This window comes from Lytechinus variegatus, chromosome 3, assembly GCF_018143015.1.
Source record: "Lytechinus variegatus isolate NC3 chromosome 3, Lvar_3.0, whole genome shotgun sequence".
Lineage (NCBI taxonomy): Eukaryota > Metazoa > Echinodermata > Echinoidea > Temnopleuroida > Toxopneustidae > Lytechinus > Lytechinus variegatus.
The window spans coordinates 64335690-64352524 of record NC_054742.1 but is presented as its reverse complement, the minus strand read 5'-3'; the positions used below and the strand labels follow the sequence as shown (position 1 = coordinate 64352524).

The 16835-nt window shown below is 38.6% G+C and overlaps 1 protein-coding gene across 2 annotated transcripts in view; it reads right to left on the bottom strand.

The window, feature by feature from the left end:
- Positions 1-6103: 6103 nt before the first annotated feature.
- Positions 6104-16835, bottom strand: part of LOC121411652 (arf-GAP with GTPase, ANK repeat and PH domain-containing protein 1-like) — a 53345-nt gene continuing 42613 nt past the window's right edge. The window contains exons 8-16 of one of the 2 annotated variants that reach the window (XM_041604472.1): positions 15516-15620; positions 14970-15147; positions 12950-13114; positions 12112-12252; positions 11148-11224; positions 10393-10561; positions 9716-9833; positions 7727-8087; positions 6104-7187 (exon numbers count right to left, since the gene is read on the bottom strand). In XM_041604472.1, the coding sequence (XP_041460406.1) occupies positions 6966-7187; positions 7727-8087; positions 9716-9833; positions 10393-10561; positions 11148-11224; positions 12112-12252; positions 12950-13114; positions 14970-15147; positions 15516-15620 (1536 nt within the window). In that variant the 3' untranslated portion in view covers positions 6104-6965. The remainder of the gene's footprint in view (positions 7188-7726; positions 8088-9715; positions 9834-10392; positions 10562-11147; positions 11225-12111; positions 12253-12949; positions 13115-14969; positions 15148-15515; positions 15621-16835) is intronic. The other variant, XM_041604473.1, reaches the window with a different exon arrangement.

Sequence of the window (16835 nt, the reverse complement as noted above, 5' to 3'; positions counted from 1 at the left end):
CACAAGAATCAGAAAGAAAGGTCTGCCCGCAAAGTGGGATTAGCGACCTAGACTTTCTTCTTGTTATTCCTCTTCTGTGCGGCCCCCGCCGGGGGGCAGAAGAGGGAACAATCATCGGGAGTCTGGCGACATAGTGGCGGGCGACGCCCGTATGTCGATAGCACCTGTGTATTTGCGGGGATTTCCCTTGCAGGTGCGTGGGCCGGCGAATCATATTGCCGGTGACTCTCCGAGGTGCGAGACGGCGACTGTCTGCTTGACCTGCCTGGTGCTCGACACGGCGGTTTTAGCTGACAGAGAGCATTAGGATGAAGATCCGTGGTGCTCGAGGGCGTTCTGTTGTAACATGAAGTTACGACGCCTGGCCGTCGGCACAAGAATCAGAAGGGAAGGTCTACCCGCACAGCGGGGTTAGCGACCTAGAATTTCTTCTTCTTCCTCTTCTATGCGGCCCCCGCCGGGGGGCAGAAGAGGGTATAAATGATTGGGAGTCTGGTGACATAATGGCGGGCGACGCCCGTATGTCGATAGCACCTGTGTATTAGCGGGAATTTCCCTTGCAGGTGCGTGAGCCGGCGAAACATGATATTGCCGGTGACTCTCCGAGGTGTGTTGGATGGCCGGTGTCTGCTTGATCCGCTCGGTTGGTAGTACCGTCGGCTGAAGCAGGCAAGCCTGGGGGTAAAAACCCGCAGTGCTGGAGGGCACTCTAGATTAGCTTGAGAAGCTGAGAGGCCTGGCCATCAAAAGAATCAGAGGACAGACCGCCCGACGGAGCGGGGCTTACGTCTGTGGTTCTCCTCTTCTTCTTTTCTTCTTCTTCGGTTGCTCCGGCGCCGGAGCGGAAGAAGGGACAAGAGGCTGGGCTGCGCCTGTCTTCCTCTCCTTAGCTCTCCCACGGGGAGAGCTAGCCGAGCGAGAGAGGAGGCGTCGGCCGAATCTGACGGCGTCAGATTGAATTGAGAGTCCGACACGGTCGGACTCAGGTGCCTCTTCCGACTAGGGGCTGGTAGCCCTTTGCCGACGCTCCCTAGAGGGGTCTTACACGGCATCGAGCCTAGTCTTTGCCGGGTGGAGAGACCCGTGCTCTCCCCCCGGACTTTAGGTGACCCGATGGCCGGTGGGTCTGACAGCCCTAGAGGAGTCGCCGTTTTCTGTACTAGTGCGACGCTCCCCAATAAGGTTCAGGTTCCGGGACGGAAGCCTTGGCCATCACCGTGCGGGCACGTGGTCGCAAATCCACGGTTCCACCCTTATTAAGCGGGACACGTGAACGCGCGTCCACGGTTCCACCCCTTTGAGAGCCCACGGGGCTCTGACTCTGTTCTCGCTATCTATACTACCTGTGGTGGGGGATAAGACCCCGGTGTCGGGCCCCGAAACAGCAGCCGCCTGAGGCTCTTCAGAAAGAGAGTCCGAAAGGCTCATTATTGCCGTAGGGTGATCTAGTAGTAAGATAGAAAAAAAGAGAAGCAAAGGGGGTAGGGGGGGAACAAACCCCAACCCAGAAGACAAGGACCTCAAAAAGCGGACTTTTGAGAGTCAAAAACGGATCTCACAAGGATGATACAAGGTAAAATCCCAGAACAAAGGAAACAGTAATAATTGAGAATTATTAAGAGACACTGTCCCTGAAGTCCGTTAGAAAAATTAATTATTTGATTATCACAACAAGAATCTGCTTCCGCCAAAATTCTGAAAAGAAGGAAGGGGGGAAGCATCTAAAAAGAAGAAAACACTAAGTTTTCTTCTTTTTTTTTTGTTGTTGTTTTGTTGTGTCCACCTGTTCAAAAGAAAAAAAAATAATAATTTTTCTTGAGGTGAGGATCAGCTAAGGAAAAAAGGGGAGCAAGATTCCCTTTCTTTTTTTTTTTTTTTTTTATAAACAAGAAGTTTAAGAAAAAAAATTATAAGTCCAGAGACCGGTAGCTGACTTGAAAAGGAAGGGGGGGAAAAACAAAGATAGCTTTCCCGAGAAGGAAGGCCGAGTCAAAGGCGACGAACGCTGACAGGAGACGGCTTCCTAAAAAAAATTCTAAGTATTCTTGTGAAGGAAAGAAAATATTTTTTTTTTTTTATTAATAATTAATTGAATAATTAATCAATTAATAAACACAAGAACAAAGGATTGATTGAAACAAAAGAACAATCAACTAACTCGAAACAAGAAACAAAGAACTTGAATCGAGGCAAAGGAGCAAGTCAAGAATTAAAAGAATCAATCAATTAATTAATTAATCAATTAACCAATTAATTCAATTAATAAATACAAGAGCAAAGGATTGATTGAAACAAAAGAACAATCAACTAACTCGAAACAAGAGACAAAGAACTTGAAACGAGGCTGGAATACGACGCTCCTAACGTCCTACAGAACCTATCTGTGGAGAAATAAATCAATTAAATTCACGACGAGTCGTATAAACGAAGAAGTCAGTGAATAAAAGAATTAAAAGAATTAAAAAGGAGCGAAGACAACGCCCGAGCAGGAAGGCGCGGAGCTATGGGGCGGGAGGTGAAGACAACCCGCCTGTGAGAAACGTATCTTTAAAAAAAAACAAACTCACGAAGAGGGACAAGAAACGTTAAAATAATATCACGGAAGCTCCGCGCGACGTGATAATCCTATAACAATCTTAGATGAGAGAAAATAAGATTGAAATAAGGGAAGAATTGCACAATAAAGTATCCAAACGGAAAACAGAAATGCAATTTTGAGAGTGTACTTAGCTTGCGACTGCACTCGACCGCAGGCGAAAGTAAAAGAGGAAATGGACGCCAAATTGCGCGACGATCTTGGGATAGTGCGTTGGTAGGGAGATGCAGCGCGCGCGCAGGAAAAATTGTGTACTCTATATTCGGCACGCAGGTTCATCGTAATGAACTAGCAAATCAAATGGGTATATCCCAGTTATTGATGTAAATAATGATATAATACAGCAAACTGGTACGAAGAATCAACTCTACTTTTTTTAAAGGAAAGATCCAAGTAAATGGATTTCATGGACAAATTTATAATTTTACTCTCCCTTAGATATTTGTACAAGGAATGGTCTCCCACATTTCAAATTGATATACTACTACTTTTTATAATTTCTCTTTATCTGTAGGGAATGGATCACATAATGCCATTATCACTCCAATGAGGAAAAAGGAATTAAAGTTTTCAAAGAAAATTATCACCAAGATAAATCCAAATTACAAAAACAGTAAATTGATATGAAAACAAAGAGCACCATAAATATTTAGCAAGATTATTTTCCTTGTTTTTATAATTAAACAGAAGACAACATGAAAGTTCCTTTGATATCATGGCATTCCAACAATTATTTTTTCAGCTAAATGAATTTAAGTTGATAGTAGAAATGTTTCTTTAATTTTAACTTTATGCAGTGGAAACGTACATGTCCAAACATGCCGAAGTATGTATCACAAGCTAAAAAAATTATCACTTATTTGGAAAGGGTAGGGGATTTGCAGTTACAAAATCTGAAACCATACCCTGGCCTGAAGAATGGAAGTTGCTCATGAGATGGGGTCCTTGTTGAGAGGCTTAAGAACGAGATTGAACTCTGCACTCAGGGGCGCTTTTGAACTGGAATCTAACATAATAAGGGACTCAGGAACTGTCTTATGGAAACACTGGTCTGCATGTCAGGACAAAACTGTATAGTCAACTAAGGGCTCCAATATATTCAGTATATGTATGCAAGCACAGACTGCATATACCCATACTGAAATGCCCCCTAACCCCCCCCCCCCCCGGGCATGTTACTTTTGCAAAGTGACAACTGTGCCTTAAATGTGGGCTTAATCATGAATTTCTTGAAAATCAATTTCACTCGGACAGAAGTAAGTTTATAGGAGCAATTTTACTAAAATTTTCTGTTGGAAGCTTCTGCCATTTTGTTACAAGGGGGACTTACTGTTTGTGTTTTGTATACTTGTGTCTAGTATTTGTCACTATGAACAACTAAACTGCATTAAGAGCCTATCTTTATTTCGTTCTAAATATTCAAAAAAAGGAGAAAAAAATATCTCCAGATAAGATTTGCACCTTTTAAAAGTAAACATTTTCATCACCAGGAGAGGTGTTGTGCTTTACTGTATGTGATCACATATTAATATAGAAAATTTAGACTAAAAACTGTCATATTTGATTGACGATATATTTGTTTTCCTAGAATGAAATATCTATGAATGGATAAACTTTATATGACTTTACCATACTACATCTAAACAGATTACATATAGGTATGTATACAAGTTAGCAACGAGAATAGTCTATAAAGCTACACATACTGGCTATTTATACTTGGTCTAAAAAGGACTTAGATAGCTTTACACAGAATATTCTATACATAATGTATGAAAAATATTTTTAAAAATCATTGCACAATTAAAACAAGGACATAGATTAAACTTTTTTAATGTTTGTTTTGAATCATCCCTGGCAAGGCTTTAGTCTGATGAGTTGCATCAAATGCACTATGCCCATAGACAGGACTGAGGGAATTGTTTTAATTCAAACATAAGATTCAAAAACATAAAACAAGTTTGGAATATCCTATATCCTTTCATAAATAACAAAAATTAAACTTTTATCAAATGAATACTGTTTTTAACAAAGAATTTTTTTTTTAAAGTTGATCCCTGGGGAGTGTTTCATGAAATAAATTGTCATTGATTTCCACTGACTATTGTTCTAAGCTACCGAAATCCTGGCATCTGATTGGCCCAGAGCAAATCAGTCAATGGAAATCACTGAAAAGATGCTCCGTGAAAGTCTCCCCTTTCACAACACCGACCAATCACAAGGAAAATCCCTACCAAAATCATACTGCTTCACCCAAACCACATATATCATGATTTCTGCTTTGTGCTACATCATACCAAGAACATTTTACATTCATAAAAGACCAAGATAACTGACAGCTTTTAAATATATTGCGGCGCAAATGATGTTTTGAGTGCTGAATGCATGACCATTTACATCTCCAAGCAAACATGACGGTATACTGTCACTTGGTCGACGCCCACTTAGGTCACGTTTCATAAAGACTTGTCATAATAACAAATGCACAATTTCTAGATCAAATTTTACTATCAGCCAATCATATTGAAGGATTTCAGTAGCTTTCAACTGTTATCATAAATTTGTTATTACAACAAGTTTTATGAAATGGGCCCTTGGTCTACTTTCTATTTGATCTCATCTCACATGGTCTAATCTAGGGCCCTGTCTTACAAAGACTTACGATTGATCTGATCAACCACAACTATGGAAAGCCACCAACATCAACATCCAAAATGCATGTTTGCTCAGAATATTTTCAACATATTTTCTACGTATGATTTATATCCGTACATCCATCGTTTTCTCCAAAATTAAATGTGTTTCTTGTTTACAAAGGAAATTTTGCTATAATTTCCTGTAGAAAAAATGATGACATTGAAGGATTTCCATATAGTTGAGGTTGTTTGGATCAATAGCAACTGTTTGTAAGAAGGGACCATGGTTCATCTTAAACCAGTACTGGCCACACAGAAACATAGTTAGCTCTAACAGACGTTCAGTCACAACCAACAGTAATGCATCGATGGCTAATATCACAACAACACGTTACTTGCATCTTGGATCAATGTTTGACATCCCAATCCGAAATATGTGACTGGGCCTACAATTAGTGCTATGTTAGCGCTAATCTCGTTTCTGTGTGGCTGGTACTGTTCGTCTACTAACCATTTGGTTTAAATGCCATTTAGCCTATTCCCCATTTGTCTTATTTGGAGGTTAGACTATATCCATTTCGCCTAACTAACATCCACATGGTCTAACACCAATGTCTGGTTATATGAACTGTTTACGAACCAAATTTGCACTAATTTGCACATAATTAATAGATGAAGTGGCAGAGCTACCAAGTCTCACGCATTATGCGTGAGACTCACGCATTTTGGACTCTTGTTCATCCCCTCAAATCTCTGTCTCACGCAACTATCACAGCCTATACCCATATACATTGTACACAATGTCTGTGATCTTACTCAGATTCACAGAAAATCTCACGCATAGCTGGTCTTAGAACTTGGCATCTCTGAAGTGGAAAGTAGACTGTCTGAGCATCATAAGAAATGAGAATTAGACTTAATTGGTATTACACTAATAAAGTGTAGTGTAGATCAAATGACAGCTGGACCAAATAGAGAGTGGACCAAATGGATTTATTAGCCTATGTGGTGTTAGACTATCTGGGATGTAGAGTAGACCAACTGCTTGTAGACCATTTGAATATTCTGTTCCTTTGATGAAAATGTTCTCAATCTGATCTATCAGTGAGAATGGAAGGAGGGGGATTCGATCTCGATTGCTTGCGTAACCATCATGAAAATGCAGACAAATGCAAAGTCAGCAGTAACGTAAAAGACTGAAAAGTGTGAATTTGTAAATAACGTTCAAAGAAGGGTTGAATCTACCTTTCAGGTTTGTGAGCATTGGTATATTATTACATGATATATCATCATACCTCAATAGATCTGAAATTATCCTAGAATATAGACTTACTTTCCAGGAACACATACCTGCAGGTCTGAGCGCTCAACATGGCACTGAATGAAGGGAAGTATGTGTCCCATAGAAGAATGTATGTTTGTTAAATGAAAATGATTCTAGTTTGTAATCTCAAAATCATCAATGGTATTAAATATGACATCCCCACTCCTCTCACATGCTCCCTTCCTATTTGATTCTCTTATAAGGTGACTCTCATCTCTTTGCCTCTAACATTAGCAACCTTCTCTCTCTATACTCCTTTTCTCTTTTACTTGTATCAACTCTCTTTCTTGCATCCATAAACAAATGTACACACACTCTCTCTCTCTCCTCACTAATATACATCCTATTTCTCTCCTCTCATTCTCATACCACCAAACAGAATGCAAAGCTTGCATATCCCCAAAAGGTCCTAAATTACGCTGGAAATCTTATCGCCGGTAAGATGATGCCCCCTTCCGGGTCCTCGGGGCACTCTAAGTAACGTGCTATTGTTCATGTTAGAGTTTAAATCTCCATTGTCATGGCAACCGTTCATGACGAGCACCTTTGCGCAATCGTCGGCTCCAACGCTCCTCGCGTACCCCAGCGCGGTTCTCCCATCAGAATCCATGATGTTTACATTGAGTTTGTACTGAAAAATGAAATAAGGCAAAAATTGTCTCAGTTGTGCATATGGGAGCTATACTGATATCTTCTGATCAGGGGTCACAAGGTCAGATGTCACAGATTTAATGGCTTGTCGTCATAATAACTCGTACATTATAAATATCTGTAAATAGGTATGAAGGTTCAAGTGTAAAACACAATTAGTTCTGGCAATAGTGGAGGCATAAATTTCTAGCTCAGAGATGCGGTGGCCAAGTGGTCTAAGGTGCCGGACAAGACATTTGAAAGTTTGGGGTTAAATCTCCGGCCATGGTACCTATGCCTGTGAGCAAGGCTTTTAATGAAAAGTGTTCTTTCATTCTACATTAAAAAAAATGGAAATGCTATATGCATTCTTGGAAACTATGTGTGCACTTGTTCCTTAAAAAATAAAATAATAATAAAAAGATTTCTAGCTGCACAAATCCATCTAGGTTACCTATGCCTCTCACTGACTATGAGTAAACTTTAAATATCTGTTTATAATTTTTGAGAAAGAGATTGAAAACAGCGATATCAACTCACCCAAATGAGAAGTTGGGTGATGACAACGTTTCCCATGGCGCAGCTCAGGTGAAGGGCCGACCTCCCGTCTCCATCGCCATAGCGATAGTTGACCTCGTCGTCCTGCGCATGGGCCAATAACAGCATGACCGCCCTGATATCTTCCCTGATGACCGCTTCCATAAGCTGCTGACCAAGGTTTCTCTCGGGGTACGGGTAGGGTGCGATGAATTCTTTCTTTTCATACTTCGCTCGTATCCACTTCTCCTTTTCCTCGCGACCCGACGTGACTGAAGGTTTGCTCTGACTGTGTAACGACACCTCGAACACGCTGTTTGTCAACGCGTTGCCGGTAAGCATCATCACTTGCGCTAACTCGGGACTGCGGGTTAAATGAAAAGAACCAAAAAGCAGTTATAAAACAGTGATTGATCTACACTGCAGGCACAGCCCTTTGGTTTGTGGAATTTGATTGTGCATAATGCAGGGTCTGAAGAAGTAAGACTAGATTCACTATGTACTATGGCTGCATTTGGACACAGAGGCCCGTATTCTGAAGTCGGGTTAAACTTAAACTCAGGTTTAAAGTTGTGGTCTAAGTATGAGAAGCCAAAAGTATCAAAATTTTTATTAAGTTGTATTTTTCTTATGTTTACTGTGCTCTTTCCTGATTCAACGATGGTGAAGACAATCATCTATTTATACTTCCTACACATTATGAATGATTTGAGAGCCCAATGAGCTAAAAGTATGATATCTCGACTGTTAGTGATTATGTAGCAATTGGCTGTCCATATTTAAACCACAACTTTAAACCTGAGTTTAATTTAAACCTGACTTCAGAATACGGACCAGAGAGTATGTCTTCACTCTAGATTTAATCGGTACAAGTATCAAATTTGAGTCTCCCCTTGACCCGGGGATGTGTTTCACGGAGCACCTTTTTCAGTGACTTTCACTGACTTATTTTACCCGAGCCAATCAGATGCAAGAATGTCAGTCTATCCACTAATTCATAACCATCCTATTACAATTGATTCAACATGGGATCAAAACATTTGTGCTGCTTTTATGTGCCACTTTTTCACCCTAGAATCACGGTTTGAAACATGGAATAGAACTTTGCTGCAGAATCAGGGTTGCATTTAGTCAAAAGTAAAATTAAAGGTAAATGCTGGTTTTGGTAACGATATCAAAATGAGTTCGTACAGAATCCAATGAAATGACCACCAAAGTGTCTGTTTGTATAAATAAAATGCATGTGCCAAAGGATTCTGGAAGAAATTGTGTAATTGCTGAGAAATCAGCAAATAAGCACAGGATTCGGGTAGGGCGTCGGGCCCGACGCCCTAAGCAATAATTATACATTGTCCCACGTGCGCTTATCTGTGTTGGGGTTCTTCGGTGTGAACATTTTTCAGCGTAGATTTCAAGATTTCACAAAGTTCAGTTAATGTAACTGTACCAGATCTAGATCCTCGATGATATACTGACAATTAAGCCTTGTTTTACAGACTTTCTCATGAAATCAGTGTTTACTGCAACTACTGGAATTTCTCTTTAAACGTGTTACAAATCACAAAATTGAACCATGGAAAATGAGGTGTTTGGAAAGACATTTCTGAATAAATATATTCAAAGAGGGTTGATTAAACGCAACATTGATTTGAATCATGACTCTATGACATCATTGTTTCGGCCTATTTTTGTTTTCATGCCAAATTGCGCGCTGCCAGCTGTATTCTCGGCCACACTTCACACAGTAGCTGAACATATGGTTGTATGGAAAATTGAAGTTGAATACCTTTTGCAATTCAAACATGCACACAAGTTGACCTTTATTTCCTGGGTCACACTCTGCGCTACGATGCGCACTGGTTAGGCTGGAAGTGAGGGAGAAACGGCATTGAAGTGATGGTCAATTAAACCCTGAATCTGCAGTTACCGTGATTCTTGCTTACGAGGTAGCATAAACGCAGCCTTACAAGACTATATGAATGTGTTACTTACGGCCATCCATCTAATGTTAATGATCTAACTCTGGAGATATGTGAGCCTAGATTTCTGTGAATACCCGAACATTCAATGCACATGAGGCTTCCAAGATTTAAACTGGCCCAGTCGGGATCTGAGAAAAAAATAAAAGCACAACACATACAGCATTATTTTAAGACAAGTCAATTCTGGATTATAGGGAATATAATGTGATTGAAATATTTATTCATTTCCGTTTACATTATCCAAATATAAACAAATCTAACATGACATCAAATATTACAAAGTTTTCAGTCACACAAAATAGAATACAAAGGTTAATTATGGATCTTGTGGAAAGATCAGGAACTAATCAAAGGGGTACTCCAAGCTTAAAAATGATATGATTCGAACAAATAAATTAAAATCAGACAGAAAAAAAACATGAAAATCTCATCAAATCTGGACAAGGAATAACAAAGCTGTGATTTTTTTGCATTATTTGGTGAAACAATTCTATTCATATGTTCATAAATATGCAAAGAGAAAACTGATGATGTACTATCCTCACATATTTGCCCATTTTATCATATAACCGTTTTTTAATTCAAAATTTGTCCGCAGCTCAAGATTAATAAAACAACTGAACTTGATAGGGAAAAAATGATTTGCATCAAATCGTTCTTTAATCTTGTTCCGCTTAGAGAACTTACTCTGTGCTTCGCAGTCGACACAAGATCCATTGCCTCGTACTTTTCTAATGGTCTCTACGATGGCACTCTGTTCAAGATTGGAGAGTTGACCTTTACCCTTTGCACTCTCATTGGTCTGAAGACATGCTAATATCCTCTGCTCGACGGCCACCACCCATCCATCCCTCTCCTAATCAAACAAACAAAGAACATGTATCAAATCCAATGACTTATTTTCTGTTCCTGGCATTGGAGTTTATATGCATTTTATTAGAGATCATTATTTATTACCAGGTAATTCCTTTATTTTTATTTTCATTTATTAGTATTTTTTTTTGCCAGAACCAGCTTCCTTGACAGAGTTCCACACACTCGTACACAAATGGTATCACTCTGGGGGCTGTGACAAGAAAACATTTGCAATAGATATCGGTCACAACTAAACAATTGATCAATCAGCTTTAGCTGTAGCACATTAACTTAATCTCCTTGCAGCAAGAAGATGAGAAATCAACTGCAAATTTTCAAGTACTTGCTAGAACTATGATTAATACGAGGGAGAATACATTTGGAATTGATTCTTTCAACACCTCCATACAACTACATTTAAAAATTTTTTTCTTTATAACAGAAATGTTGTGTTCAACTGAGTGACAAAAGTCCAACACTGATTTAAAAGAGCCTATTGTTAATGCCCCATCGGCATTCATTAGGAAATATAACAATATTTTGCATATAAATTCACAATAATTAAATGGATGAATTGGAAGGCTTACCTCTGAACTTGTGGCTTCAAAATTCCATTGCCTATTGTCTAATGATACAATAACAAACTCACAGTCTTCACTTTCTGCTGGGAAATGAACAAAGAAACGAGAAGAAAACATCTAGTTAGATCCTCGTTTTTATGCCAAAAATGCGAGGAATTGATTGTTTCATGAGCTTCAATATCTTGCAAAGAAAAAAGGGAGAAACAAACAACCAAAGAAATGACATAACAGATCACCAAGCAATATCCTAGCTCTTGCGCCAATTATGCCAACAGTTTATGATTTAAAGAGTTTAGAAATCTTGCCAAAAAATAAAAGAGATGGACGAACAACTACTATTTAAAGCCTACAAAGGGGGAAAAACACTGATTACTGTATTCTGTGACTTTCTCTCCAGGATCATTGTTTCCTCACATGTCTGTGAAGGAAGAGTCACCCCCCAAAACACACACAAAAAGCGAAAGATTATTAATGAGGGTGAAAGGGAGCAAATGAAAAATGAAATAATTGTGAATTTCAATGTGATATCTCCTTTCATTAAAATTGTAAGATGTTTTCCGTACCCATTCTGGCCAACACTTATACCAAAGTATTTTCCCTGAGTAAATATAGAGAATCAGCAACCAATTAGAATACAGACATGTAGCCCCTATAAAGAAATTAACAATTTATACATTTCTGTGCTTTGTGCAGGAAGGTAAAATATTCCATCTTTTTTATAACATGTAAGCTGGGATGTCACCTTGTAAAGAGTTCCACACAAAATACTGTTCTTTCATCTCTCAAAATACTGCAATTCTTTGTACTGGTGCTGCATTTTGAGAGTGGAAAACAGTATTTTCAATTTTTCTACAGAGGACATGCAGGTAATACATTTTTGAGACATTTTTCAAGAAACCTGCAGTATTTATATCAAAAACTGTAAATTTTAGAAAAAAAAATTTAGCATCTGTGTGTAAGGGTTTCTTACCTTCTAAATGATGATGATCTAAGCTTTTGTTCCCTCCTGAACTCCTCATTCTTCTATGTTTTTTCTTGGATCCGTGCCCATCTTTACTTGTCATGCCCATCTGAGGGAACGACAGAGGCGCATCTACACCATTTGACATACCTGTAAGAAATTGAAAAAAAAGGAAAGACATTGCTAAGATTTGAAATCAAGGGGTCATTTCATTAACATGTGTCAGCTGATTACTTTCACCACTGACAATAAAATCAAGATCAATGATTGGATGACGTACCGGTACTTCATAAAGATTGGTCATAATAACAAATGCACAAAGTGTATGACAAATCTACAATCAGCCAATCAGTTTGAAGGATCTCGGTAGCTTGTTAACTGTTATTGTAAATTTGTTTTATGAAACAGGCCCCGGGTCTCTGACTGCTAATATGTCAACTGTCAACAAATTACTTTTGTCAGTGCTGAAGTTTTTTGAGGAAAAATAACTATTTGAGCCATCAGTGAAAACATTGAATAGTGATTTATTTGCCGGGGGTTTTAGACGGGTGGTCACTTATATGTTTTTGGTTTTTTTACAGCTTATTGACATGTTGATTTGGATGAATTTGATTTGCTTTATTCATATTTCATATTCAATATCCACAAGGACATAACCCTGATAATCACAAGTATATACAAACAATGCAAGACAGATGATACAGGAACAATGGATAGACTGTAATGAATACAATGTACATGAAGAGGTCCCCTAAGTGATTAAAATCAAGACAGAATCTATCAACATCATTTTTTATTAATTAAGCAGAGCAATAATTCAAAATGTTGATGAGTATAACTAGCTTACTTGATGGCATGACAGATGAATTTGAGATGACAACAGCATCTGAGAAACACGTATCCCGTGGCAGTGATGTAGACTTTGTCTTCGCTTCTTGTACTTCTCTTTGTGACAGCATCGGATTACTTGTGTCTCTTGATATGGCTGCTTGGTTGGAATGGATGCCGGGTCCTGAGGAAAAGAATTTCAAAGACAATTGTTCTAATAAGAATCGGCTTGATCATCACTGACAAAATACCAAGTAAAGTATCCGAGCTTTATTGAAGTCTCAGGGCTGTAGAACTATAATAACAATAATAATAATGAGACTTGTAAAGCGCCAAATCCACTCTGTAGAGTGCTCAAGGCGCATAAAGAGCTAAGAGTTAAATAGCAAAGTTTTTAGAAGATTTTTGAAAGTTTCGACAGAGGTACATTTTTTTATGTCTTCAGGAAGGCTATTCCACAAAGTGGGGCATGCAAAAGCAAATGATCTTTCCCCTCAAGATGGGTATGGATATGATAATATGAGAAGGTATGAGCACTTAATTTTTAAGCAGACGGGAATGGTTACTTTCATCAGGGTACATTTTTAAAACCTTCTTGGCCTTTTAAAGTGTCTTCTAATTTACTCATGCTGTAACATAATGACAGACCATTACCTACAGGAGGAAACCAAACATAGGGGGGGGGGGGGTAGGGAGGGGATAGAAAAAGATAGGAGCTCTAAGAGACTGGAGAGACAAAGAACTAGATATATATATAGGGAGTCAAATGATTAGAATGAATAGGAAGGGGAGTAAAAGATGGACATGGGGTAAGGGAGAAAGAGAAAGAGAGAGAGAATGAGATTATAAGAGAGGAATGTTATAAAGTGAGATAGTGAGGCAAGAAAGAGAGTGTGTGTGAGAAAATGAAATCTATAAAAAGAGAGAAAATGTGAGAAAGAGAGGGAGAGAAAGTGAGATAATTAAAGGAGAGAAGTGGGATAATCAAGACAGCTACCATGAGAAAGGATAGAAATTAAACTACGGGGGTGATCAAGACAATGCATTAAAAAAAAAAGAAATGGATGAAAAAGAGAATGGGAGAAAGATATGAAATGGGGAGAAGAGGGATAATGAGATGAGTGAGAGGAGAAGAGAGGGAAGGAGAGAAACATAGAAAGAGCAAGAATATCATGTTTCCCATGAATACAGAGCTCCTTCTCTCCACGAGAAAGCAACCCTCGAGTCCCCGAGCCCTGACTCATCTCCAACCTTCTAAGATGAGCAATGTTGCATGAAGCATTAGGCCTGTCAGCCCGATGACATTGAGACCATGTTCATGGGGAATTCAACCCCCCATTCTTCATCAAGAACCGCCGCTCCTGTAATCAATACCACAAGGTACACTCTCCATTTTTCACCGACATTCCCCCCCCCCCCTCTTTTTTGTGGTTGCCACAACCATGCCCCAGATCATATCTCGCTATCTGAAGACAGGCTCTATTCCCAGATGCATACTTCACTATCAGATGAATCTTGATTAAAAGCTAGTACTGCACTAAATGGTTGGCCATTTATGCTACCGATTTATGTCTTTTAGCTGCATAACTGTATCTTGTAATACAGTCACTGAGATATAAATGGCTGGCTACATTCCTTATAAAAATGCATGCTTAAGACCCTTTATATTAACTCAACATACCATCCCAAATTCTTGTACAGTATGTGTTTATCACCACTCAATTGAAATTCATATATTTCCTGCAAATATACATTTTTCATATAACATCCAATTAAACAATAGATAAATATGCTAAATGGTTGAAAAGGAAATGGCAGATTTTCCACTGATGCTGGTTTTGTTTTCAAGATTGCGCTTTGAATTTCAAGATTTTCATTAAATATTTTGGAATTCACATTTTTTGCCTGATTTGTGTGTTTTTTTATGTGAGAGCATTGGGAGAGCATATGACCATATTTTTATGACACTCTCCCTGAACAACACAAAAATCAATCATATACCTCATCTTAGCGACAACTTTTATTTATCTTGAACTTACCAGCGTGCCCTGATAATGTCATAGCTTTCATGTTGTTAGCGATGCCATTGGTCCCTGAGTTTGATGAATTGGATCCTACTTGGGTGTTAGCTCTGGCTAAAGGAGGTCTCCTGCCGGGTACTTTCACTGTCGTGTTCAGAAGCCGAATCTCCTTGCCGTGTACATCATCCATGTAGTCCTATAGATACAAGGGGAGAGACATTTCAAAATGCGATGATCAAATCGATTTTCAAATGTTTGACCTACACATTTATCATATTTACACATTATTTATTATGCAGTTTAGAATAGCAGCAATTTATAGAAATATTCCTCAATTGTTAAGGTAACAATGACAAAGCTACAAATTCGTTGACAAAACGCACTTGGTTGAAATCACCAAATTTTTAATGTTTTTGTTCTTAGAATTTTATTCTTCACCATATATCAATTCTTTATAGCTTATTTCTAATCACTCTCAATAAAAAAAACACTTCTACCAGTCACGCTATTCATTCATAAGAAAAGGTGAAATATTAGAAATGTAAGTTAAAGGTAAATACTCACATGTAAGCTTGGGTGATACGTTAATCTGCCGTCATCACAAAGTGTAACATACTTTTTCTTCCACTCTTTGTTTAACGCTTTGCTACTCCTCTTGTAAAGATAACCCTACAAAAAAGAATAAGTAGTTAAATAATTTACTAGTCTGACAAATTTCATGGCTGAAGATGAAGGGGGGGGGGGTGGGAATGACCGCACACAACACATACACATTATCTTTTGATTCTAATGATATCCTAATTCACATTATTTTTGTGCACTTATTATCACAATTCTTGAATTTTACTTGGTCAAAAATGATTCTATTTCTAGTCATATTCATTTCTCTTTGTATACTCATTGGCCCCTATTCTGAATCCAGGATTTACATTAAAACCCAGGTTTAAGGTGAGCCAATTGGGGCACAAATCCATAACAGTACACATCCAATTTATTTACTCATTTGTAACTCAAATTGTTCATAAATATCTGGGAATGATAACTGAAGTAGTTTGAAGTATTTGTTTTCATTATGAAAGCAAAATGAAACAAAATAGTAAAGAAATATACAATATAAAGAATATTTTGGAATTTTTGGCTCCCTATAATTTTAGCAAAGAGTTAGATCATGGTCTAAGTTAAACCCGACTTCAGAATGTCGGCCTATCATGCATATACTCCCCTATGGTTATTTCAAAAAAGTATTTTAAAAATGTGTCAATTGGGTAATAATGCAAAACTTAACCAAGCACTCTTCTACCCCCATTAATCTAATACTCTGTTGAGTTCATTGACATCAAACTTTAAAATCATATGGAAATTACATTTCAATGGACACCTGTTATAAACCTGGCTAAACATTGGCAGCTGATGGCTATCAGACAGTATGAATGACATCCTTATTTAATCACAATCTTCCTTTGCATTTCACAGGCATTCTTCTTTATACAACAAATCGGAGCAGTAGCATCCTTCATGTTTCATAATAAACTCTTTAAGGCACTAAGGCGCTTCTTCTTCTCTCCTTTTCTGCTCCTTTTCCTTATCTCCACCCCTTTCTTCCTTTTCTGCTTTTTATGAAATGAAAATCCATATTTCATTGTTCGAAATCAGACATCAGCAATGAAATAGTCAGAAAATTTGTTTTGCCAAGTTGGTCGTTGGCCCGGCAGCTGCTGTGCAGCGCCAGATCGACGAGGCTCTATCCCTTTAATTGTTGGACGCCAAACAGGGTAGCAGCAACTCCCATCTTTAACGTCTTTTGGTCTGACGTGGCCGGGGTTTGAACTGCCGACCTCCCGGTTGTGAGACGGACGCTCTACCAACTGAGCCAACACACCGGTC